Source organism: Mirounga angustirostris, unplaced genomic scaffold (genome assembly GCF_029215605.1).
Source record: "Mirounga angustirostris isolate CCGP_5_RB_7025 unplaced genomic scaffold, mMirAng1.0.hap1 SCAF_6, whole genome shotgun sequence".
NCBI classification, from domain to species: domain Eukaryota; kingdom Metazoa; phylum Chordata; class Mammalia; order Carnivora; family Phocidae; genus Mirounga; species Mirounga angustirostris.
The window spans coordinates 14,333,714-14,361,226 of record NW_026991714.1 but is presented as its reverse complement, the minus strand read 5'-3'; the positions used below and the strand labels follow the sequence as shown (position 1 = coordinate 14,361,226).

The 27,513-nt window shown below is 37.8% G+C and overlaps 1 protein-coding gene across 7 annotated transcripts in view; it reads right to left on the bottom strand.

Moving 5' to 3' along the window:
• Positions 1 to 27,513, bottom strand: part of GPATCH2 (G-patch domain containing 2) — a 210,649-nt gene that overhangs the window by 51,526 nt on the left and 131,610 nt on the right. For 6 of the 7 annotated variants that reach the window (XM_045876885.2, XM_064593865.1, XM_045876883.3 and 3 more), the window contains one exon: positions 128 to 216. In XM_045876885.2, coding sequence (XP_045732841.1) covers positions 128 to 216 — 89 coding nt within the window. Of the gene's footprint in view, positions 1 to 127; positions 217 to 7,145; positions 7,835 to 27,513 lie in introns of those variants that run through there. The other variant, XM_045876889.3, reaches the window with a different exon arrangement.

The following is a 27,513-nucleotide window of genomic DNA, read 5'->3' as shown; positions in this document are numbered from 1 at the left end:
TGATTTAATAGTTGCTTGTAACTGTGCCTCTTCTTCAGGGTAAGTGATTTAGAATTATCTGTATTTTCTTCTTGATGATTTATGAACTTTATTATTTGTATTCTGCCCCAACCCTTTTTTGCTTTACCTGCTGTAGTAGGTCCAGGCAAAGGTGCAGCTTTTCTTCTCCGTTTGATATCTCCCGTGCATAAGGATCCTAAATGCATGCTTGTTTGCCTACAAGTAATTATCAGAAAAAAATATTAACAAAGGAGGAAAAAAATGACACATAAATACACAGCTTGTATAATCTGAACCTAAATCAAAACATTCTCAACAAAGATGGAGCAGCATAGTAAAACCACCAATCTTGTTTATATCGAAACATAATTACGTTTGTTGACAAGCGTTCAGCAGCTAAATGTGCCATCATAAATTGTTACTGGAATGAATAATATAAAAGGAATGCTTTTTAATTTTCAAAACTGGCAATCTTTCTAGCTCAACATAAAATCAAGTACTGTTGCTTCTGACAGGAAAATAGCTAAGATTAATTATCTAAAGAGATCACAATATTGTTGCTAGGTTATCAATTGGTTACTAATGCTTTACTGTCAGAGCAATATTTATTACAGGAAAAGTATGATCAATTTCTTTTAGGATATTATGTGGCAGTGAATTCTCTTAAAACATTTTAAACAGATAGAAGGAAATGGTGATGTTCTCTCTTATAATTCATATGATTAGAATTCTTTAGCTAATTGTTTATTAGCTAGATGAGGAAGCATAATTTGAATGTGTTAATGCTGGTCTACTGCCCCTGAGGAGGCCAACATGGTATTGGACTATATTTATAAAGACACGATATATAAGAACTGAGAAGTAGACCTTCTGCGATTCTTGAAACTAGTTAGAATTGGATTATTTTGCCTAATCATGGACTCCTAAATTAAAAAGTTTTGGGAAATTAGAAATGGCCCAATTGAAAATCAAGAAAAAATTATAGACGGAAAGGATTTAAAAGTCTTCAAACATTTCAAGCTATAAAAGGACTCTGTTCATTTCCTGGATCATAATCCCTGAAGAGGGGTTGGGACAGTGTCTGGGGATCATGAAGCAGAAATAAATGACGCATGTTTATTATAGCACATGTTCTTTTAGTAATTCACAGAGATATCTGGTAGTATCCTGAAGTTTTATATTTAACCTAGCAAGGCCTGTTGGGTCAATGTCCTCTCTATATCCCGTTGTTTCTGAATGGCCCAACAAACATTTGTTCACCAAACATTTGTTCCTTTTCATCTTCTTATGAATTGTATTCCTTCCCTTTTAAGTCCCAGACTCCTATCCCCCTTCTCCTTAGTTCAGGATGACACATATACCTCCTTTTGCCTCATTGTCTTTGGAATCTCATGTTTGTGTGGGTTCCCTGTATGTACAGAATCTAATTTGATTTCCTCCTATTAATCTGTCTCACATCAGTTTGATTCTTAGTCCAACTAGAAGAATCTTGAAAGACAGAGAAAAATTATTTTCTCCCCTACTTACCCAGATCATTAGAGAAAATTTTAAAAGGAAAAAATTCAAGTAAGAACCAAGATATATATTTACACACATACTCTCAGGTATTTAAATATAATGAAAAATTGGAACTGGGGAGTAAAATTTACATATAGGTTCTACCTATATAGCACAAAGTAAAGTATAATAATGATCTGGCTGATCCACAATCAAATAAATACACTGTAAAAATCTATCAATATAGGTGTAATACTAAATAGGTGTTTGTCTAGTTTTCTCTTTTGTATTGAGTGCGTACTGTTTCTCTGTTATAGAATAAATATATATAATTAAAATATTTTAAAAAATTAGTTCATTCAGGTAGTGACTAACTTTGCAGAAATACACACACACACATACACAGGTCAAAAAGTTTTTAGAGGGGTGCCTGAGTGGCTCAGTCGGTTAAGCGTCTGCCTTCAGCTCAGGTCATGATCCCAGGGCCCTGGGATCGAGCCCTGCATTGGGCTCCCTGCTCAGCAGAGAGCCTGCTTCTCCCTCTCCCTCTGCCTGCCACTCTGATTATCTGTGCTCTCTATCTCTCTGTCAAATAAATAAATAAAAATCTTAAAAAAAAAAAAGTTTTTAGATATGCAAAACTGTCTGGATTTGAGGTGTGGTCCTGGCTCCAATGCCAAGAAAAATGAATAATTATGATCCCATTTATTTTTTTAAAAGTATTAGAAATTTAAAAAAACTATAGTATTAGAGAAGACACATCATTTTTATACAAAATTAATGAATTCACTTATTCAGCAAGCATTTATTAGTATCTACTATTGACTTAGCATTAAGATCCCACAGAGATGGTGACAATGAGGAGAGTAGGAAAGAAGAGATGGAAGATACAAAGGACACGGAATATTCACTTCCTATTACTGGAGGAGTTTACAGTCTGAGTGGGGATATTAAGTCATGAGTACATGAAATAATTAGGGACAGTGGTGGCAGTGGTGGGCAACACCAACTTTATTAGCTATTACTAGAGATTATATTATTTAGGCCTTATAACAATTTGAAACATGTTGTGTTGAATATACCTTTTCTCTTTTGTAGGGAAATATTTGTGCCTCAGTGGAAAACTATACTTTTAGAGCATATTGTTCTTATCATCAGATTCTGATTCTACAGGAGCTAGTTTACAACTCGAAGTTATGGATGGAAAGCAATGGGAAATAATTCCTGTCTATAGAAATGCAAATGAATTGTCCTGAGGAAGGACAATCTTCTCTCCTGTGGAAAAGTCAGTTCCACGTTCGTCTGCCCATTCACATCTACATTCCTTACTCCTTATAAATCTGTGTTTCTTTGACTTCTTCTTTGAACCCCTTATAAGATCTGCCTGGTTCCCTCAGTAACTCATGAGTTAAATAACATCTCAAACACATACTCATTTTATATTTGTGAAAGAGTTATGATTTTATCTTTTTGTACCATATTATCCTTTAACATCTGTGATTCCTCCAGAAACCTCCCCCTAGCAAAAGACTGCAGCAATGTTGATTCTGCAGAGCATATACCAGACAGGATCAGATATCAGGAATAGCTGAGGAAGATGGGAAGGGAACATTCTGGAAATGGGAATAAAGTGGGAATCTGAATTCTGAGGCATGGCCCTTTTGTTACTGAGCTGTAAACACCAACCCATGGACCATCTACTTCTGATCCTCTTGTTAAAACATAGTAAATATCCTTTGTTTAAGCCATTGTTGATTAGGTTTTCTATACCTATGCTGAAAGTTTTTTTTTTTTAAGATTTTATTTTTAAGTAGTCTCTGCACCCAACATGGGGCTCGAACTCACAACCCCGAGATCAAGAGTCGCATGCTCTCCTGACTGAGCTAGCCTGTTGCTGAAAGTATTTTAAACTATAAAGAGTTTAGGGGTGCCTGGGTGGCTCAGTCGTTAAGCGGCTGCTTTTGGCTCAGGTCATGGTCCCAGGGTCCTGGGATCAAGCCCCTCATCGGGCTCCCTGCTTGGCAGGAGGCCTGCTTCTCCCTCTCCTGCTCCCCCTGCTTGTGTTCCCTCTCTCTCTGTGTCTCTCTCCATCAAATAAATAGATAAAATCTTAAAAAAAAAAAAAAGCTATAAAGAGTTTGTTCAAGAGTAGTTCAAGATGTCTGGGGAGCAGTGTTTCGAGAAGGGACTATATAATTTGAAGGAAGAAGAATGCTGAGGCTGGATCACGGGCCATATATGCCACATATGCCCATGAAGGTGTCTGGATTTTATAGCTGACGTGGAGTCATTAAAGGTCATTTGGCAGGAGAGACGGTTGGAGAGATTAGCATCCTGGGATGCTGGTAGAGAGTGGGGTGGCCAGGGTTGAAACTGATGAGATGGAGAGCGACTAGATTTGCAAATCCAGACACATACTGCTTCCCACGTCATTCCTCTCTGTCATGGTTGAGAATAACACGAAGCTACTGCACCATGGAACTTCTTTGTGCTGGTCTATCTGAGAGAGGAGGTGGGCCGGGGTGGGCAGGCAGCCCATGAAAAGTCCTGATTCTGGATTATTAAAAACAAAACAAAAAACCAACTATGCCAGGTTTTATTACTTTCAGATACATTTGAAGCTCAAATTAAGGTAAAAAAATACTAGCCAGGAGCATCCTTCTTAAGAAATACATTTCTGGAAATAATTAGAAGAAATATTTGAGGGTGTGACAAACCGTAGGTATTCATTGTGACTATTAACATTGCCACTTTCACTGTTCTGGTATTAATGGCTTATAATCAGAGTCTGCTCATAGCTTGAAAAATCATTCTCCAAAGTCAATATTGCCTTTAAGACTTTATCATTTTTTTTTACACTATTAAAACTTATTAGGAAGGCCTGTTTACAAACATGGCAAAAAACAAATCCCAGGAACAACTCCCTCTTTTAGACCTTTTTTCTCATCTGCTGAACCAAAAATTCCCTTTCGGGTATCTTTACAGAAGAAATGGAACATAACTTCTTCATTCAACTCCTTCCCCCCGCCCCCCAGCGGAGCCGCATAAAGGAAAAGAGACAAACATTCAAGGAGAATAAAGTTCAAATTAATGGAGTCTGTACACTGTACCCAAAGACCTGAGCCATAAGAAAAACAGCTGGCTGTATTTCAGTAATTCTATCTGGAATTGAGTCTCTGCTACAGCACATTCTGAGATCTGGATTATTGATCAGTAAGATTACCCCATTCAGGCTGGTCCATCCCCCTTTCCTTCAGACAGGTGCAATGAAGTTGCTACAAAGAACACTAAGTAAGGTCTACTCTGTTATTTGTTGTCACTCCTAATGTAAAACATAGCAGTTACTTTTTAATTTAAAATCAGTGAGAGTCTCAAAGGCAGCCTTGTTGCCTCAGTCTACGTGAGTCATTCATTTTTGCAAAGCAGAATACTTGGATTACTATTCAAGGTGATAGTTGGCTATTTTTTTTTTTTTTTTTTTTTGCGTGGTGTTTTGAAGAATGATAATGCACTGTCCTATGAACAGACTCGAAGTTATTAAAACATAATGATGCGATTTTTTGGTAAGGCGCTGCAAGAAAATTACGAATCAACTGTATCAGCGTAGTTGTTTCTGTTAACAGTATTTGCTTGCAGTTGGAGAAGGGAGACAAATCAAAACCTGATAACTTTATAACTACTCACACCTTTATTATTAAAGATAAACATATCTTTAAGTGGAAAGGATCAAGAAATAACGCTGTCTCGTTTTGGATTAGTAAGTACTGTCACTTAGTTAGATCTGAAACATGGTTTCCCATGTACTAATTCTGAAGATTTGTCTATTAAATATTCGAAAAGCAGAGCTCAAAAGAAGTCTTCATTTTGGTTTGCTTTTGAAACACATTTCACTTGGTTTATCCCCTCATCATTTTAAATGGTGTGGTGGTAGGAAACTGGGCATTTTACCTGGAGGAAAAAAACCCCCAAAAACATGAAAACAAAAAAAATCCTAGTGAAAACCGCCTTGCCTGAGAACTTGGCTTTCGACATGGGCCGACAGAGACGGAAGCAGGCGGTGTCAGACACAATAACAGTAAAGGGAAAAGAGTAAGGACTTGTCTCTTCGTTATATGCATTTACAAACAGAAGCTTTTCAGAGAATCAGGCCTAGTTAAAGCTGCCCTCTGGATAAAATGTGTTCCCAAGCACCCTCAGACAAGCTGCAGAGGGGAGACAAACAGATGTGACTATGGGCCCCGGCATTTGGCAAGAACACTCACTGTCAGTTAGAAAAATATAAGCCTGGACAGGGCATCAGCTGCACAGAAATGAAGAAGGTCTGCGGTGTCACTGGAGGAGTAATCGGTGGCAGAGAGAAGTATGGGGGCTGGAAAATCCAGCTCCGTGGGAATTTCCTCTTCTAGATCCAAATGACCCTCTCCTCCCCTTTATTTGATGTCGATATGGCTCAACATATTAAACTGAAGGAGTTAACATCAGTATCTCTTTTTCTTTTGTACCAAAATGCACATTAAGTATCAACTACCATTTAGCCTAAGTATTTCTTAACTACTAAGATTGCATGAGGTCCTTGTTTTTTTTTTATTATTTTGTTATGTTAGTCACCATACATTACATCATTAGTTTTTGATGTAGTGTTCCATGATTCATTGTTTTCGTATAACACCCAGTGCTCCATGCAGAACGTGCCCGCTTTAATACCCATCACCAGGCTAACCCATCCCCCCACCCCTCTCCCCTCTAGAACCCTCAGTTTGTTTCTAAGAGTCCATAGTCTCTCATGGTTCCTCTCCCCCTCCGATTCCCCCCCCTTCATTCTTCCCTTCCTGCTATCTTCTTCTTCTTCTTTTTTTTTAAACATAAAATGTATTATTTGTTTCAGAGGTACAGGTCTGTGACTGTTGAAGTCTTTGTTTTTAATGGTGTTTCTTTCTAAGCCCCTTCTTGTGCATGAAGCATGCTTTGCATTTGACCTTACCAATCGCGCCCTACTTGATTCTGGTGCCTTCTCTTTCTGTGGCTTTGGTCATTTGACTTCACGTTCTGCCTCGAGTCCATTTCCCCTCTCTCTGGACTAACCCCAACTTTAGCAAGGAGGAGTTTAAGTTTTAAAACAGTACACTGAACTTAGTACTTGTGTCCCAGGAACTGGGCCCTTGCTTTATTCTCGACTTAACTACTGGTCAGAAACCTCCCAGTACCTCAGTTCTTTTAAATTTAGGTCATGCCTGGATCTCCCCAGATGCTAAAGTCTGGCCCTGCAGAGCAACCTGGTGACTGAGGCTGTCTCTAATGCCCAAGCATCAGCTGCTCCTGGCCCCCATCTCTGCTCACTGCCCTACCTGGGCTGGGACATCTTGACTCTGTGTCCCTTAACGTCCAGTTATCTGGGGTCTGAGGTGCAACCCCCTTGGACAGTGATCTGGCCTGCTAGTGCGGTTCCTCTCGACAGTACATTGAGTCCTGACCTACTTCTTCCCAGTCTGCTTTAGCCTGCTGCAGTAACTGACGGCTGCTGCCAGAGCTAACGTTACTCTGAGTTTCTTGTGCGCTGATAAGCTTTTCCTCCTGTAGCTCCCAGCGTGGGCGGCAAGTGTGAGGGAGGGACGGCTGTGTCAGGAGGCTTCTGGGGAGCTCAGGGACCGGCCGCACTGCCCAGCCAGTCAAGGACTGTTCTGGCTCCTCAGAGCAGTGTCTTAGTGGCTCAGCTGTCCTGAGGAAGGGGGAGAGATGGAGGAGCTGGTGGGAACTTGAAGGTGCTCCAGGAACCTGGTCCCCCTGATGCCGCCATTTCCCCTCTCCCAACTAGGTCTCTCAAAGAGTCTACTTGTCGCCATATATGTCAAGGTTGGAGGAGGAACCCAGCTTTGCTTCTGTCATATATTAGAAGCACAGTAAATATCTACTGAACAAAAACAAATTAAACTACTGTAAAAACTGCTGCCTCAACATTTCATTTGGCAATTAATCATGCATTTTTTGTGATAACACTTCTTCTTTCTTGAAGTGTTACTTAAATTTACTCAAAAACATTCATTTAACAATTAACAAAACTTGACCATGAATCAGGTTATTCTACTATAGATGCTAAAAAAAACACAAAGATGGCTCCTACCATCAAGGGTATGCTCATAGCCTAATGCAGGAAACACAAGAAAGAGAAATTACTATACAGTGTAAGAAGTCCATAGGGTTATGGTAGCAGACCACCTCTTTGGGGAAACTGAGGAAAATTCATTTCGCCTGAGTTCAAATTTGGATATCGTCTCTCCAAGCAGAATCTAAGATATTTGAGGCATCTTGGAGTATTCTTTTATTCTTCACACCATAGTACCTAGGAAATAGTAGGCACTTAGTAAACTGATATTGATTTAATTTATTCAATTCCTAGCTATAACTATACATTGCTGGAATCTGTTTATCACTGATATTTAGTATAGAGTTTCAACAATAAACTTATTCCAATTTCCTTAAAAAATGATACAACAAAGCTAGTGTTGACTCTTAGGAGGGATTACAGATTACACAAAATAAACACCATTCTTTTGAATATCTCCATTAAATGCAAGAAGAGATGTGTCTACATTTAAAAAACTGGGATATTGATCCTGATGACATCTTGCATCTTACATAAAAGAACTATCAATTCAGACCACAGAATCAGATATAATCCCACATTGTCTCTCTGATCATGACACTATACAGTATTTAAGATGGTATGGTTGGCATTTATAATAATATCCAGTAATAAAACTATGGGGTATTCCTAATAATATTCCTAACTTTTTTGAGTGAAGTCCATGCATTACTCATTTTCATATTCACTTCATCCAGTGAGTCTATACTGCTTGTATGTTTGTTGAATTCACTTCCTTACTATATTCTCTTATTTGCTATTTCTGATTCTAAACCAAGCTCTAATAAGGCAGTTCTTAGGGAATATTTTGGAACAAACGTGCTGAGTTTCTTTCTTTCACCAGCTTCAGGAAATGATGGAGTTAAAGGGGCAGGGCAGAAAATATATGTTATTATTTTTTTTATTATTTTGAATACGTGTTGGTTTCTTAAATCTTAGAATCTATTACTGAATTACCAGGAACTTCCAAACTTATCCAGTGTCAACTACATATGGGGTATTATGCTAAATATTTTCACATACTTTACCTTCTTTAATCCTCACAAAAACCAATTACAGGTCTGAGGAACCTAAGGTCCAGAGAAACTGTTACTTGTCAAAGATCACATAAACAGAAAATGAAGTTACTGTATTTGAACCAAGGAATGCATGCCCCAAAAGAATAATTTTTTCACCCTACACCATACTACTTCATTCAACTTAGTTTATTATACTCCATTTAATAAACGTCTACTGAAAATGTAATGCATGCCATGCCCTATGCCATAAAACAGGATTGAGAAATAAAAAATATATGGTTTTCATTTTCTAGGGGTTAAAGTCTACCGATCATGTGGGAAAATGAATTCAACTCAATATTCAAAGAGAATTCCAAACCAGAGTGCAAGGCATTCTAGGCCCCTAGGTGAGAGAAGACATCTAAAAAGGCACAACGGCCTTGAAGTGCACATACCACCTGCCATCTTTGGGGCTCTGTAAGCAACTTGACAAGACAGGAGCCAGAACATACGGAGATGCAGGGGGGGAAGACACCTCCTTGCACACACCAAATTTTAAGGAATTCAACAAATCTGTCCATTCACCATTATTTTAAATTCTCTAGAAAAAAAGAACGAAGTGGCTGTTTGACTGAATTCATCAGTTTATTACCTAAGTCAATAGTTGAATTCAGTGGGAAAAAAAAAGCCTGTCCCTAATTCCTTGTAGACATAGCTTTGGGTTGTTTTGTAGCTGTGGTCAGGGAACTATTGCCCTGGTGCAGAGATAGAGTCACATGGAGATCCATTTCCAAGGTAGCTTTTGAAGTTGAGGGGCTTTGCTTGCTCAATAGAGTATACAATTCACTTGCACAGTTGAGTTGGCAGATACAGGCTCAAGACTGAGCTCCTCAGCTTTGATGTTCTGTAAAGTGTCCCAGGATGACTTGTGGAAGGGCACTTACAGTAATGTCCTAATTCTACATGCTGTACTGGACATTTGTAGAGCATTACCACTAAAGAGCAAAGGATGATGTGGTTGCCACTTTTACCTCCATACTGAGGAGGTGATAAAGACTGGATGTTTTAATAATAGGCCAGAATGTCTTAAACTTCTGAGAGATGCAGGAAGTTATTTCTACTCTGGAATATGTCAGACAGCATTACCATTAAAGGCAAACTTACTTGAATTTAGGTTAAATGATTGTTTATTGGTGGACCTCAATTGGGACTCTATGACCCAGATGAAACGCCACCAGCCTTATCTGACTGCAATTGCCAGAATAGTCTCTCACTCCTTGGAGAAAACAATGATTTTTACTATAAGCTACAGCTATCTATCTACATGAACCAATACTCTATTGAGACTGTATATTCCTTGAATGCAGTGGGGCCCACATCTGATTTATTTTTTTAAGTAAATGTCCCTCAGCACTCATAAGCCTTGCCGACAACAGGCACTTATTAAATCATTATTGAATAAAATTTAACAATGCATGCCAGAGTTTTGATGGTAACTTGTTTTTATGATAATCAGTATCTTTATTGAGGTTCCGATTTCTATAATAAATAAATGCTTACTTATGGGAACAGAAAATCACAAACAAATTCAGTCCCTCTCTTGGGCTTCGGGATGGAAGTATGTGCAAAATCAAACTTGTACATGTAAGTCAGCTTTTAAAGTATAGGCAGGCATCTGATGCAGAAGTGTTTCACTTTTTACATAATTTTGCATTTTGCTATGTTAAGTGTAACTTTATGAAAAGAATGCTTTCACTTCTTTCTCTTCCATGATAGTTTTTGGCAGACGAATGAACAATATATAAATAAAACTTTTACACATTTGTTAGCAAATGTTTCCTAGAATGTGAAATATACTGTAATAGCTAGGGAAGGTATCAAGGGGCTTGTGCTGATTACATGAACACTAATGTTCAATAATCAAGAGAAACAGTATTTCAGGATTCTCCGAATTCAATTCAATTCAATTCAACTCAACTCAATTCAATTCAATTCAATTCAATTCAATTGAAATACTTGTAAAATTGGAATACATTAGCTTATATTCAGAATTAGTTATGCAATCAAGATCTTTGATTGAACATCCTTTCTCATTTTGGTAATTCAGGTCTACTACTCTTTATATTTGGAAGGTCTATTGTTTTTAAATGTTGATGGAGAAATACCCTACAAAAGTAACTTCAAATAAGAAAGAAGTCTTTTCTCATTTACCTACCTGCATTTCTTTAGAAAAACCTCTGTATTTCTTAAATTTCAGAAACTGAATGCCAAGTAAACAACAATCATTTTAGTCATGGTTTCAAAATGCTGCCACTTTCTTTGTTAAATAATGTACAAATAATCTAAACTGTTTAAAATTACTATTTTAGAAGAGTCAACAGTTTTGCTTAAAAACAAGATAGCAGATTTAAGAAAATGGTCGAGTTCATTTTTATATGCCTTAGGAATAAGACTCGAGGAAAAAGATACTACCGTGTAAATTACCTGGCCTTTGACCTGGGAAAGCTATTGGACCTCTCTCTCTATTTCTTCACATGCAAAATGGGAATAATAACACTATCTACTTCACAGGGTAATTTTGGAAATTAAAAGAGATAAAATAAATGCATTGTTAACACCCAGGGGATCTTGGCTATTTTGGTATTTAACTGTAAAAATGATAGGGAATTTTTTCCTTCAATTTTAGGTAGTATACTTTAAATTCCCTGTCTTTGGTCCTTCTTAACTACATACCCACTTATCTTGAGAGGCGATACAGCACAGTGGTTAAGAGTGTGGACTCTGGAGCCAAAAGAGGTGAAATTTCACTGCTGCTTCCCCATTTAACAACCCTGGGCAAGCTACTTAATTTTTATGCCTCCCCTTTCCCTTCTGAGAAATGGCGGTAATAATGGAACCGATCTCAAAGAGCTGATGTGAGGGCTGAATGTGTGGCTCACAGCATGCTCTCAGTAAGTCTTAACTATAATTTCTCACAGACAAAGGGAATTTGTATATGGTAAACTGAATACTGTATTGATTCTGGCACCTTTTTCCCCCAATCATAAGCCCAAAGAAGTAGAGAAACTGTGGACCAGAACATATTTTGTTGTTATAGTACAAATGAGGAAATATAATAGATTTACCATTAGCTAATATGGTCTAAATATATTCTATAAACAAACATGTAAATGTGTCATTTATGCTAATACAATGCAACACAGTACACCAAATCACAGGTTGTCAAGCTGATTTCCCACTGTACTTTATATCCTTTTTATGAATCTTAAATTCTACTGTAGAGAGGGCAGAGTTTATGAGGAACTAAAACAAGTTCATTGCAGCTGGTATATAGCATTCAAGGCAGCGAGTATTTGGAGATGAGGGTGGAATCGTTAAGAGGGGTAGACCAAGAAAGACCTTGCAAGCCATGTTTAGGACTTAATCCTACAGGCAATGGGAAACCATTGAGAATTTGTGTGTGGGTTTCCATCTATTCATTTTTTGTTTTTTTTTTTTTACAGGTTTACTGCGAAATAATGGACATACATAGCTATATTAGTTTAAGTGTAGTGTACAGCATAATGGTCTGATTTACATATATTCTTAAGTGATTACAGTAGGTTCAGCTAACATCAATCTTCTCATACAGTTACAATAAAAAGCAAACAAAGAAAAAAGGAAAAAAATTTTTCTCCTTGTGGAGAATTCGTAGGATTTACTCTCTTAACAACTTCCCTATATGTCATACAGCTGTGTCAGCTGTGGTCATCATGTTCTACCTTCCATCCCTAGTACTTATTTATCTTATAACTGGAAGTTTGTTATCTTTTGACCACCTTCTTCCAATTCTCCCTTCCTCACCCTCTGCCTTTGGTAACTATAAACCTGATCTCTTTTTCTTTGAGTTTTTTTTTTTTTCTTTTTAATTTCACATTTAAGTGAGATCATACAGTATTTTCTCTGTCTGACTTATTTCAATTAGCATAATGCCTGTAAGGTCCATCCATGTTGTCTCAAATGGTAGTAGGACTTGCTCTTTTTCCCTCGCCCTATGGCCAAGTAATAAATATATATGCACAATTTTTTGATCCATTCATCCATTGATGGGCACTTAGGTTGTTTCCATGTCTTGGTTACTGTAAAAAATGCTTCTATGAATATGGGGGTGCAAATATCATGTTGAATTAGTGTTTTAATTTCTTTTGGATATATTCCCAGAAATGAACTTGCTGGATCATATGATAGTTCTGTTTTGGATTTTTTGAGGATCTTCCATACTGTGTTTTCCATAGTTGCTGCACGAATTTACAACCTAGGAACAGTGCACAAGGTGCTACTAAGAATTTTTAAGTACACACAAATAGATTTGGGTTTTCCAAATGTCATTCTGGCTGTGTCATGGAGAATGAATGAAGTGGACAAGAGTGAGAGACTCAAACGAATAATGGATGGTGCCCAGGTTTTCTTGACTAGGATAGAAGATCCTGGAATGCAGAGATTGTACACAGTCCAAGGGTTCCAAACACATCACCCAGACCAGTGCCTTCCATACACTTGGTAGAAAAAGTCCTAAAAGGTGTGTGGAAGTAGTGCCTGAAGCATCATTTTTTAAAGAAACACAGACAATACTATACTAAAAGATTAGAAAATCATGACACACTAGATGTAACAGTAGAGAAATGTAGCCCTGACCATGTATCATTCCAATCACTTATTTCCGCAATTAAAAATAAGCATGTTATGAAGAAGTCCTGGAATCCTGTAATTCTAAGAAAAAAGGCATAACTGAATATTCTGAGAATACGGTGGCAGTGACACTGTTGTTTTTGAACCTGTATAATAACATGTAGCATAACCCAACCCCCCCCAACAACAGCCAGCCAGAGAGAGACGACAGCATCCAGAAAACAGAAATGACAGTAAAAAAATAAATCTCAGAAATGAAACTAGACTAAAATATAAGAATGAATAAACAGGATGGAGAATAGGAGAAGATAATGAAAAATAGGATGCAAAGTATAAAAACATTAAAAATAAGAGAGAAAAAGGATCCGGTAAGTGACAGCTATAAAAGATAGGTAAAAAAGATCCAGTATATGTGTAAGAGAAACTTCTGAAGCAAAACCAAAGCGATGAAACGATATAAATATGAAAAGCTATAATTTGAGGAAATCTTAAAATTTATTTCAAGAATAATAACAACTACCTTCGGAAAGAGCATACTTCATCCTTGGGAAAAAACACCTAGAATGACCATACCAGAATACAGTCTATTCAAACTCTTGGGCTTTAAAGAAAAGGAAAATATCACTGAGCATCCAGGCAAAACCAAGTCACTGAAACATGAAAGAAACCAGACTCTAGCAGACATTGAAAACAATGTTTTATATAGACAATGCAGGAACCTATTTATTAAGGAAAGAAGATAGGAACTATGGATTGTAAATCTGGCCAAAGTGACCTTTACAGGTACAGGTCACAGAAAAACCCTTAATAACATGCAGGAACTCAAGGAACACTGTCACCATGAGCCCTTCCAGAGGAAAACAAAAAGAATAGAGAAGCACTGACTTCAGATCCGATGGGGATCATTAACATTATATTTGCTGAATTTATACCAAATGAACTGAACTAGAACTAAAACTGAATCCAAAAAGACAGCACAGGATGGAATGGTTCTATGCTTCAGACAATGTACACATAGTACCTATCGAAAAGGGGAGAGAGGGCGCCTGGGTGGCTCAGTCGTTAAGCGTCTGCCTTCGGCTCAGGTCGTGATCCCGGGGTCCTGGGATTGAGCCCCACATCGGGCTCCCTGCTCGGCAGGAAGCCTGCTTCTCCCTCTCCCACTCCCCCTGCTTGTGTTCCTGCTCTCGCTATCTCTCTCTCTGTCAAATAAATAAATAAAATCTTTAAAAAAAAAAAAAAGGGGAGAGAAATGAAAAGTATATAGGAAAATAGGATGAGTTTGCTGACTGGTCTATAGGTATTAGCAGAGTATCATTTACTTCAAATCCCGTCCTTGGGAGAGGAATGAGAAGGGCAAAAGAGGTTACTAGCGGACTTCAGTATAGGTCATAGTAGGGAACCAACAGCCTCCCCTGCCCAAAGTATTAACGTAAAGGTAATTATAGAAAAAAAAAAAAGTCTTCTGAAATGTCAAATATTATTCTAGAGGGCAAGTAAGAGCAAGGAAAAGGAAAAGAAGAGAGGGAGGAAGATCTGCTTATCCTCTAATATAGAAAGAAGAAAAAAAAGAGCCAATGGAAGGATAAACCACAAATAGAACAAAAGAGAACAAGAGCTACCTGCCCCCTGGTTAGGGGACAGGGTAGAGGCTAGAATTCTTTGAAAATGATTTTTTTTGGTGGAGATTTGATTATGGAACCTGTAATGATTTTTATGTCATTATATAACAAAATTAAATAAATTTTTAAAGAGAAGTCTCTGAATATTAAAACGAAACTAAAGAACCTAATGACACATTGGTATATCTATACTTAGAAACTATTTCAAGTGACTTTATTTATTTATTTATTTAAAAGATTTTATTTATTCATTTGAGACACAGAGATACAGAGAGAGAGAGAAAGCATGAGCAGGGAGAGAGGCAGAGGCAGAGGGAGAAGCAGGCTCCTCACTGAGCCAGAAGCCCGATGTGGGGCTCGATCCCAGGACCCTGGGATCATGACCTGAGCTGAAGGCAGACGCTTAACCATCTGAGCCACCCAGGCGCCCCTTGACTTTATTTATTTTTAAAAAGATTTTATCTATTTACTTGAGAGAGAGAGAGAAAAGCAGACTCCCTGCTGAGCAGGCTCCATCCCAGGACCCGGAGATCATGACCTGAGCCAAAGGCAGATGCTTAACTGACTGAGCCACCCAGAAGCCCCTCAAGGGACTTTAAAACACAGGAATTGACTACATATTCCTCGTGAAATATAAAAGAATTATCAAACAAGGGACGCTTGGGTGGCTTAGTTGGTTAAGTGACTGCCTTCGGCTCAGGTCATGATCTCAGGGTCCTGGAATAGAGCCCTGCATCGGGCTCCCTGTTCAGCAGGAAGCCTGCTTCTCCCTTTCCCACTCCCCCTGCTTGTGTTCCCTCTCTCGCTGTCTCTCTCTCTGTCAAATAAATAAATAAAACCTTAAAAAAAAATTATCAAACAAATGGGAAAAGGAAAAATTTTAAACTGTCCTTACAAATTATTTTATTTGATGGTCATGATGATATGGTGATTCTGAGACTGCTGTGTGTATGACTGGTTAGATAAAAGGAATACAGCTGACCCTTGAATATGGATTTGAACTGCACGGGTCTACTTATACAAGGAATTTTTCCAATAAATACAGTACAGTACTCTCAATGTATTTTCTCATCCTTATGATTTTTTAAAAGGATTTTATTTATTTATCTTAGTGAGAGAGAGAGAGCGTGAGCAGGCGGATGTGCAGAAGGGGAGGGAGATGGAGGGGTAAAGGAAGGGGAAAGAATCTCAAGTAGACTCTGCACTGAGCACGGAGCCCCACCCGGGGCTCGATCTCACAACCTCTGAGATCATGACCCTGAGATGATGACCTGAGCCGAAACCAAGAGTCGGTCACTCAACCAAATGAGCCACCCAGGTGCCTCTTCCTTATGATTTTCTTAATAATATTTTTTTCCTTTAGCTTACATTATTGTAAGAATACAGTACATAATACAGATAGCACACAAAGTATGTGTTAATCGACTGTTTATGTTATCAGTAAGGGTTCTGGTCAACAGTAGGCTATTTGTAGGTTTTTGGGGAGTGAAAAGTTATCAAAGAAATTTTGACTGCACAGGGTGTGGGTGCCCCTAACCTTCTCACACTGTTCAAAGGTCAACTGTAATTATTATGGTGTGATTGAGAGGTAGTATTTTCAATGTTGAAAAAAAGATTATAATCAATGATGGAGAGTACAAAAATACTGAAGTCTTGAATTTGAGTCAGGACTATTAGTATGAGCCCATATGTTAAAAAAAAAAAAAATCCTAACTCATTTCATTAAAAAGGGCTAGAAATAATGTTATCTCTAACATCCAGATTGTAGTTTCTAAAACTATTTCCATTCTTAAAGAAATGGCTGATTCTTGGCCCAGGCCAGAAAAGGTCCAAGGTAGCTTTGAAAATGTAAACATACCAGATGGCAAGGAAGACAGCAAAGACCAGTAGAAAGGAAACAGACTCAGGAACCAATATAAATAATCTTCCATTGCCCGAAGATGGTCCAATTTTAACATCAATTAGGATAATAACTAATGAACTGAAACACAGCAAATATGTTTAAAATAAATGAGTTAAAAACAAAATAGAATCACGTTTCACTGGTCACCTTTGGAAAATGTAAGGAACCAACAATTAATTCTGAAAACTGATAACCAAGGGAAGAGATCAAGTATTTATCTTGCGTTTCCTACATGATCTGTGCCTCGAAGTAATCAAGTAGTTGAAGCGGGGGAAATTTTTAACAGAAGTAATCCAACCAATAGGCAAAAGTGAAATGACAGAATTAACATATCACCATTCTGTAACCCTTAACGAATGAATTTGGGATCATTATGGCTAATCAATCACAGAAAGAGACATGGAAATGAGAAATAGAAGATACCATCTCTGAAACAGTCTTGGCCCAAACAAAGCGAAACAAAACAAACAAAACAACCTGAATCTAATCAATTCTCTAGATTTAAATACCAATGACAGGAAACACGAGGGACAAAAGGTAGATGTCCAATAACACAATGTGGATAAAATCAGCAACACTCCTTAGAGGTGACAAACTTCATAGAACAACCAACCTGATTTCTGTAATCAAAAACTTTAAAGGAAAAACAAAGGCTGGGGGAGGGCATATTTATAAATTAAAGGGAACTTTTTAAAAGAGATGTGTATCAACCAATTATAAGAGACGGACCTCATTTGGATCCAAATCCAAACAATGTATAAAATAAAACATTACAAAATAACTGAAGAAATGTGAATATCAACTGTATATATTATTATATATTAAGAAATTATTGCTCTTTTAATAGATGTGGTAATGGTACTGTGGCTTTCTTTTTTAAGATTTTATTTATTTATTTATTTGAGAGAGAGAGAGAGAAACAGCATGAGAGAGGATAGGGTCAGAGGGAGAAGCAGGCTCCCCGATGTGGGACTCGATCCCAGGACTCCGGGATCATGACCTGAGCCGAAGGCAGTTGCTTAACCAACTGAGCCATCCAGGTGCCCTGTGGCTTCTTTTTCTTTAGAAGAGGCTATTATTTTTTAGAACATACTGATAACATTTCAGTTGAAGTAATATGATAGATGGGCTTTGGGGTTGGAAGAAAGGGTGGGTAGGGATACAGATGAAACCCAGTTGGCCATACACTGATAATTATCTAGGCCAGTTGAGAGACACATTGAGTTTATATTTTTCTCCGTATTTCTGCTTTTGATAGATTTTCCATAATAAAATATTGTTAAAAACTGCTTTTACCATCCTGACATTGTAAGAGAAAAGCATCCTTTCAACTCTTAAAACTGCCAGTATGAAGTCATTCTAGGTTTTCAAATCTTAGTGACACTCTCCGTAATTTTTAAGTGATCAAACTTGAAATTAAATTAAGTTATTCATGACGTCTGATGTCTTTCAGTTTGAGTACACCTCTGGACTGTAACTTGATGTAAAAAGATTACAGAAATCTCTATCTGAAGTTTATTGTCCTTAGAAAGGATAATGCATAGTTTTTATTCCATCTTTCTAATTAGTAATTTAAGCATATGTTCAGCATTTAACTCTAAATGTTTGCCTTTTCCCCAAGCTCAAAGACAGCTGTCCAAGATTTGAATGCCAGAAAACATTTAAATATCAACATCTGTTGAATTATGTTAATTTAGTGTAATATAATTGGGCATGAGTTGGAATTGATCAGAACTATATGAAATAAACAAAGTAAATTCCCAACAATATCTTGGTATACAAACAAATCACTACAGAGCGATGAAAAATATTTCTGAAGAGAAAGGGTGAAGAAAAAGACTGATTATAAAGAAGTAGATGCTTTTAAAAATATAGTTCTAACTCTATGAGACATTATTTTGTGATTTTTAGATTTATTTTTAAATTGCCTCCTAATTGAAAGGTAATTAAAATCAAATACAAGTGATAGTTAAGTGTTTAATATTTGAATATTTTTATAAATTATTAAATAATTTATACTTAAATAACAACTACTTATATATGCAGTAGCTGTTTTAGACTGCAGGATGATCCCCGTTATATTATGAGCAGTTAAATATGTCAAATTTCAAGAGTTGGTATAATTTCTTTTCTACAGACACAAAATAGTATTTTTAAATTCAAAGCGTTGTCAATGCGGCAGATGAATTTATGAGGTTTATTCTCCAGGCTGTAAGGTACAAATGATCAAGTAGGAGCTGTTGTTTATTGTATTGCTGGTTTAAAATCTTAACTTTTACAGCAATTCTTTTACTAATAAATTAGGAATGCTTGATGTTTTGGGGAGTGTTCTGGCACATATACGCATTGGATGATCAGATCCTCAGACGTACCCCTAATGAAGTTATAACCTGGGCAGCACGGGGATACACCTGTTGTTAATATACGGTCCTGTGGGTGGACCTCCATCATTGCCAAGGGGAAGCATCTCTGGGAGTTAAAGGTTAGTTTTGTGTCCATGGCCATTTAATCACAGGACCAATTTGGAGAGTGCCAACTGTGAAACAGACACCTGTCTGAAGGAAATGGACTCCACAAGACAAATTTACTGGAAAGCTTTCACGTGCTATTTTCCATTATTAGTGACCATGGCCAAATTCCACTGCTGTTCTAGAGGTGAGAGGCTGTGCATACTTTTAGTTATGTGAAAACATCTAATTATCTACCAGATTTCAAGAAAGCATTGTCATGAATGTTTTACCAGGAAGTATTTGATTGCTTTTTTAATTTACCACGCACTGGATACATTACATAGCTCCAAACGGCAAATCCCTTTTTTTGTCTGTGTGGGTTACTCATATTACCCTGAAAAGCAATCTCTCAAAATTCTAATTGGCTGATAAGTAATTTTATTTAGTATAGTCACAATTTAAAATAACTCCCTATAATCATTAGTTTAAAATTTTGGCAAGGAAAGTCAGAATTTCTAGATGCCAAAGGGACAGAAGGCACGAGAACTGGCAATTTGAGACTAGTGCCTTTTTTTTAACATACTAATTTGGTCATATAGTATAAAATAGATTAAATTCCTTAAAAATCATTTTATGTTGTATATGTGGCTTATTTCCAATTATGCTACTATAAATATCCATACCTAGAAGCTATTAAAATTTTTTTTTAATTAGAACACATGCAATTAAATGTGTTCCATCCAATTAAACAAATATAGAATGTATACATTCTTATTAAAGGGAGTATGTAAATATATTTTATGTGTTCATTCATGCATTTGTATGCATTAATTAAAAAATCTAAGACACTTTTCTTTCTGGAGGATTGGGTGAGGTTTTTTAAGACAATGAAATTTAATGCTAATTTTAGGTTTAAAAAGTAAAAACAGTAACACTAGACATTTTACTTTTAAAATTAGTGTTTAAAAGCATTTTCAAGCCATTATGTTGGGCATATAAAGTACATAAAACATGAAATGTTAAGTGGTGTAAGTTGCTTTCAAGTATGGTCTTGAATCACTATTTTAATATGACAAAGGAGGATTTGTTTTAAAATCCTAAATCTGTTAACATAGGATAGGTAACTTCTCATCTTAAAAATTAACATAAAGCATCACTTACTTTTGTCAATACGTTTAATCTTGTTGATACATTTCTGCGAAAAGCAACACTGAACAAATACAGTCCATGTCATTAACCAGTACTCTAATGAACAGTTATCCTGTCCCAATTTATTAACAGCTGCTCAAAAATGTAGTAATTAATAGTTTCATTTATTTTTGGCAAACCTACAAAATGACAAATAGTTTTGTATCTGTTGCAAATGAGATCTCCTTCTCCAATAACAGATGACACTATGGGGAAGACTAAGCAAACTCCATCCTTGAACATCTTTTGATCTTTAGAAGATCAAATAAAGAACAGCTATAATTCTATTTGTTACAGCTACAACACAACACAGTGATTTGTATCATCATATGAAAATGAATATGCTCTGTATTAAAGTAAATAGAAATGTTCTTCTAGCCTGATGGAAGAAGGCTGACATGAATGTGTTTTTGTGTGAATGTGATGGGATTTGTTTTCTCTGATGAAATCTATTGTCATTTTTTTCATTTTAGGAGACTCTTTACTACTAATCAGGCAAGATGACAGAAAAAAAAAAGAAGGGTGATTTCTTCCTCCTCACTATTAATTGCTAACATAAGAAACAGAACACACAGTATCCAGGGATTATCAAATTATTTGACATTAAGTAAATGAAAAATGTAATGCTACTAAAAACTAAGTAAAAGTGAATTAACACATGTTTTTAAAAGACATTTTATTCATTATTATTATTATCTTTTAAAATTTGTATTCCCTCATTTTTTAAAAAATTGTTTTTATTTATTTATTTGAGAGAGAGACAGAGATAGCAAGAGAGAGCATGAGCGGGGAGGAGAGGGAGAAGCAGACTCCCCGCTGAGCAAGGAGCCCAATGCGGGGGTTCGATCCCAGGGCCCTGAGGTCATGACCTGAGCTAAAGGCAGACGCTTAACCAACTGAGCCACTCAGGTGCCCATAAAAGACATTATAAAATATTAAATAGAATTGAATAATATCAACAATAAAAGTGCTTTTACTTAATTTCAAATTATATATCAGACAGTTGGATGATTTAGCCTTTGTGCCTCCCCAGAGTAAATGACAGGACTCATGTAAGTAAAGAAGTACAGCAGATTAAAAACAACAACAACAACAAAGTCAGATCTAAAAGGAAAGGTATGACATGATCTAAATAACTCAATAAAATTGCTGTCAATTTTTGTCAAACTATCAGTCTTTTTTTTGGGATTCTTAGAATAGTAAAGACTAATCATAAATATAAAGAGGTATTTAAAAAAGCAAGACATTTTCGAGAATGGCACGTCACTCAGAATCAGGCATCACTTAATGCATGTTTTACTGACTTTCAGTTTGGGAAGCTATATTGAACTTTCTGGTACCAACCAAAGGTTATGACACGAGAAAAAATATGAACAATAATAATAATAATTTAATTGGAGTTTTAAATGAGGTGAAGGCAGAGGAAAAGAACTTCCTAACTTTGAGAAATATAAAATTATATTTGACTACTGAAATAAAAAAATGGAAGGTTTGGGTATCAAGTCTGGAATTTAAGAGAAAGATATGGGTTGAAGAAATAAGTCTAGATGTCACTGCTCTTTCTAGAAAACACTTAGATGCACTGCCCCAAGGTTTAGCTGAGTGAGTGTGAATGTGTGTATGTGTGTTTCACTTTGGCTAATAACCTAGTGCATGCAATGACCACTCAAAAACTATGCCTGTTCATTAGTAAATATTGACAGTGATAGGGAGTAAGTACTGGTTTTCAAAAATTACAGTTGTGTATGCTTTCATGCATTTATTTCTTGAAAGAATTTTGTGTTTCCTTAAGTTTTTATTAATGTTTTCAAAGGTTTCAAGGTATATACGGAGATGCTCATTCAATATTAGATGAGAAATAATATACAATAAACCTAAGACAGAATGCCATAGTAGGAAAATGGATAGAGAATTCTGAAGAAATGAAAGGATGCCAGAAAACAGAACCTCACAGACTAATCAAACAGAAGCATCAGATGGGAATAATCAGTAAGATAAAAGCACGGAAGAATGCGAGACAGGAAACACACAACTCCAAGGACTGCAATGCAAAATCTTGGGCAAACACATCAAATAAATATAAGAGGATAACGTTATGATGAAAGTTTTTCACACCATTCAATATCTGACACACCTGCTATATGAGAAGGCTCCCCCCAGGGAATAAAAATGGAGCAACAAACTAAAAGGAAGATGTGTAAGACTAATGTCGTTTGAATCAATGAGATGACATTATAGCTCTGTTTATAATTAGAGTTTGTTTATATTAGTTTACATTATATCTGTGTTAAGAATCAGTCAAAAGTTTGATTACAGGACCTGTTGAGTATCACGTCTGAGAAGGAGAATGCTAATTATGTTTACAATAAACATATGAACAAATAAAACACTTTCATAGTTCCTTAATAACTCTCTGGATATGATGGAATGATGTGTTACGCTGAGCACTGCTGATGGCAGCTCAAGTGCGGAAGGATGTGTCGGGGGTGAGAAGCCAGTTACAAAATCCAAAGGAACAGGGACGCCTGGCTGGCTCAGTCGGTTAGGTGTCTGCCTTCGACTCAGGTCATGATCCCAGGGCTGGGAAAGAGTCCCGAGTCAGGCTCCTTGCTCAGTGGGGAGCCTGTTTCTCCCTCTCCTTCTGCCTCTGCCTCTCCCCCTGCTTGAGCTCTCTCTCTGACAAATAAATAAAATTAAAAAAAAAAGAAAGAAAGAAAGAAAGAAATCCAAAGGCACACCTGCCCTTTTCAGAGGAAGAAGCACAGGCCCCCTTGAAAAAGAGTCCATTGTTGATGAGGTAGAGCTTCCCTGGAGAACGGATTGAAATTATCCAAGTAGGTTGTTTGTTTGTTTATTTATTTATTTATTTTTTAAAGATTTTATTTATTTATTTGAGAGAGAGAGAATGAGAGACAGAGAGCATGAGAGGGAGGAGGGTCAGAGGGAGAAGCAGACTCCCTGCCGAGCAGGGAGCCCGATGCGGGACTCAATCCTGGGACTCCAGGATCATGACCTGAGCCGAAGGCAGTCGCCCAACCAACTGAGCCACCCAGGCGCCCAGGTTGTTTGTTTAAAGGAGGCTTTCATAGGTTGTCACCTCTTTGGCACTGTTAGATGTAAGACAGCCTCAGAGTTGGAAAAGACACAATTCCCCTGCCCCCGTCACCGATTTAAAGAGCCTACCTGAACACGAAAGTGGGTGTGGCAAAAAGGGAAAAAACGCCATAAACTGGGTATCTAGAAAACCACCCAACTGCATTACAGTTAGTGGCCTTGGTAAGTAAGACCCTGAAACCCGGCTACGGAGGTCTTGAAAACTGCCCTGCGGAGCTGAGGGTGAGATGTACCACCCTCCACAGGCGGAAGCCATACTGTGCCGAGCTCCAGTGACTGGAAGGCCTACCTGAAGAGCACGCTGTTGGCACACGCTTCAGAGTCTCAGCTTTGAGTCATTAACAGCAGACCCCTGGTGCATTTATCTTTTCTTACCTGCCTGCTATGTTTTGGGAGTAAATGATCCCAAGATTTACTGGTTTAATGCATTACAGTTCTCTTCTCTAACCTTTATATTTCCCACAAGTTGAGAAAGGGAAGTGAAGTCACTCATCTAAAAGGGGTAAGAAAAGTCAAGACGATATTGAAAATACTAGAAAGAAAATGGCTTTCAAGACAGCAACACAGAAAAATACATATAAATAAGGAAGGTGAAGAATTTTTTAGTCTTGCAATTAATAAGACTTGTAACAAAAATTAAACTCGAGTGAATCTTTCTCTCCTTGTGCTTATTTCACCTTCACAAATTGCGCCATGCCTCACACAAATGTTACTCGTAAAGACACAAGAAAATAAACTGCATCCACGGAACAAGACACAGAGGATATCCGAAAGGAATGCTCAAAGAACAAGGTGAGCTCTTGGAAATGAAAATTGTAAGAGAATTCTTTTTAATTGATAAAAGGTTTGAGACATCACATTGATAAAACTGTCCAGGAATCTTTGAAGACAACAATATATAAAAGAGACGTTAAGAAAACCTGGAGGCTCACTTGAGGGCACTTCCAACATCCAAATCCTAAGAGAGGAGGGGAAATGGAAACCACAGATAGGAGCAATGCCTTCAAAATCCTGAGGCAAAATGTCTCCCAACAGAATTCCATTCCCAGCTGAATCAATCAGTGTAAGGCTAGAAAAAATAGATTTTCAGACATGCAAAGTGCCACAGATTTAACCACGACTGTTCTCTTTCGCAGAAAGCTCAGGAAAAATAATGGCGTGGGGTCCAGGGAACAGGAAATCCCCTGTAGGAGAGATGAAGGACATCCCGAGGATGATAATGAAGAGAGATCACGGGACATCCGCTGTGCAGCAGATCCAGACAGCAAACAGTTGAGAATGGATCTGAGACAGCGACGGCTCAAAGAGGGAGGCCACCCAGAAAAAGAATTGAGAGGAACTACACTTCTGCGTAGAGGTGGTTGATGAACAGGGGTGAGGCACACAGAAAACAAAGCGAATGAAAAACAAGACAGTTATCTCCATGACAACAGGAAAGTGATACATCTATGAATAATATTTACATACATAATCACATTAATGCAAACAATGAATATTGATTTGGTCTAACGATTATGATATACCTACTAGAAAGAGAGAAATGCAGATATGGGGTGCATGCACGCATGCGTGTGTGTGTGTGTGTGTGTGTGTGTGTGTGTGTGTGTGTAGGACGTACAGCCGGAAGTCAGTAGGTTATACCAAAGTAAGAACTTCAACAAATAGTAATATAAGCATGTAATTTGGGTTGATACTAGAAGAAATGGCTAAAACGGTTGAAAGTGGTTTCCTCTGGAGGGTGAAATTGGAGAACGGGGAAGGACAGGGCTGGGGCCTGCTGTACTTTGTCATAAGTCTTATAGAATGATTTCGGGGCGCCTGGGTGGCTCAGTCGTTAAGCGTCTGCCTTCGGCTCAGGTCATGATTCCAGGGTCCTGGGATCGAGCCCCGCATCGGGCTCCCTGCTCAGCCGGGAGCCTGCTTCTCCCTCTCCCACTCCCCCTGCTTGTGTTCACCTCTCTCGCTGTGTCTCTCTCTGTCAAATAAATAAAATCTTAAAAAAAAAAAAAAAAGATTAAAAAAAAAAGTCTTATAGAATGATTTGACTTTCTAAACTAGGTACAAGAAAAATAGGATAAAAAAATAGTTGAACAAGTGCTTAGAAAACACACAGGTGGAAATAACAATACCATACTTGAAATAAGAGCTAATATTTGAGCTCTTCCATTTTAAATGCTTTATAGGCACTAACTCATCAATTCCTTACAACAGTGTTTATGAAGTGGATACGACTATTTTCCCTATTTCACAGATACGTAAACTGAGGGACAGAGAAGTTAAGTATTTTGCTCAGGATCACCCAGTTTATAAGTGGTGAAATGGGGACTAGAGTCAGATACTCTAACTGTAGAGGTCCCCACAAGGACTCAATCAGAGTACTTTACTGCCATATAATCAATTTTAAATGCATTCTACAAATATGTAATGAATATTTATTGCCCATGTATCAGGCATTGTTTTTGGTACTGGGGATACACCAGTGAGTAAAGCAAAGACCCTGCTCTCATGGAGCTTAAAGAGATTGTCTCTGTAACAGGGACAATCAGGAAGACAGATCAATCAGAGTCTGATGGGTTTGGTGGAGAATGAGCCTCTTTTACATTGAGCAGAGACTTGAAGGAAATGGGGAGCAAGCCATAAAGATAGCTGAAGGGAGAGGGGACAGCATGTGCAAGGGCCCTGAGACATGAGTGGGGTTGGTGTGCTGGGGGAATAGGACAGAGGCCCCTGTGCAGGAGGGGGTGAGTAAGAAGTAAAGTGGGAGATGATGTCAGGGAGGAAGCAAAAAGGTCTGGGCCAGGTCACAAACGGCCTGGAAGGCCAACATAAAGACCTTGGCTTTTACTTGAAGATTTTATTTATTTATTTGAGAGAGAGAGAGAGGGAATGAGTGGGGGGGGGGGTAGAGGGGAGGCAGAGGGAGAGAGAGCGAGAGAAGCAGACTCCCTGCTGAGCAAGGAGCCCAACGCAGGGCTCGCTCCCAGGACCCCAGGATCATGACCTGAGCTGAAGGCAGACGCTTAACCAACTGAGCCACCCAGGCGCCCCCCCAAAATTTTTTAAAAGATCTTGACTGAGGTGTAGTTGACATAAGAAAAATGCACAGTTAAAGGGAACAACTGGATAAGTTCTGACATAGGTCTATACATGTGAAAGGATCATCACACTCAAGATAATGAAGATATCCATCATCCCAAGAGCTTCTTTATGCCCCTTGGGAACCCCTCCTTCCAGTTCCTTCCTGGCCCTGTCCCATGCCCATGCTATACAACTCATCTGCTTCCTGCCAATTTAACATGCTATTGTTGTCCACTATTTTAGATTGTCTTTTTTTTTTTTTTAAAGATTTTATTTATTTATTTGACAGAGAAAGACACAGCGAGAGAGGGAACACAAACGGGGAGTGGGAGAGGGAGAAGCAGACTCCCTGCCGAGCAGGGAGCCCCATGCGGGACTCGATCCCGGGACTCCAGGATCATGACCTGAGCCGAAGGCAGGCGCTTAACCAACTGAGCCACCCAGGCGCCCAGATTGTCTTTTGATAAGGCCTATGAATCACACGTCTATATAAACAATGGTTGTTTACATTTACCTACATCTTTATCAGTTTATTGGTTCTGCATTCATTCTTGGATCTCAGACTTTTCTTGCGAGATCATTCTTTGGAAACACATCCTTTATAAATTCTTCTAGCCGATGTCTGTTGGTAGTAAATGTTCTTAGTTTATGAAAATCTGAAAATGTGTCTACTTCACTTCTGTACAGAAAGACATTTTTCTAGGTACACAGTTCTAGGTTGTCAATGTATGTTCACTTAGAACTCTGAAGATGAGTCCACTATGTTCTGGTTTCCTTGTTGCTACAGGGACATCTGATGTATACCTACCATTCCTTTGTAGACAATTTGTCCTTTCTTTCTAGATTCTTTTTTTTT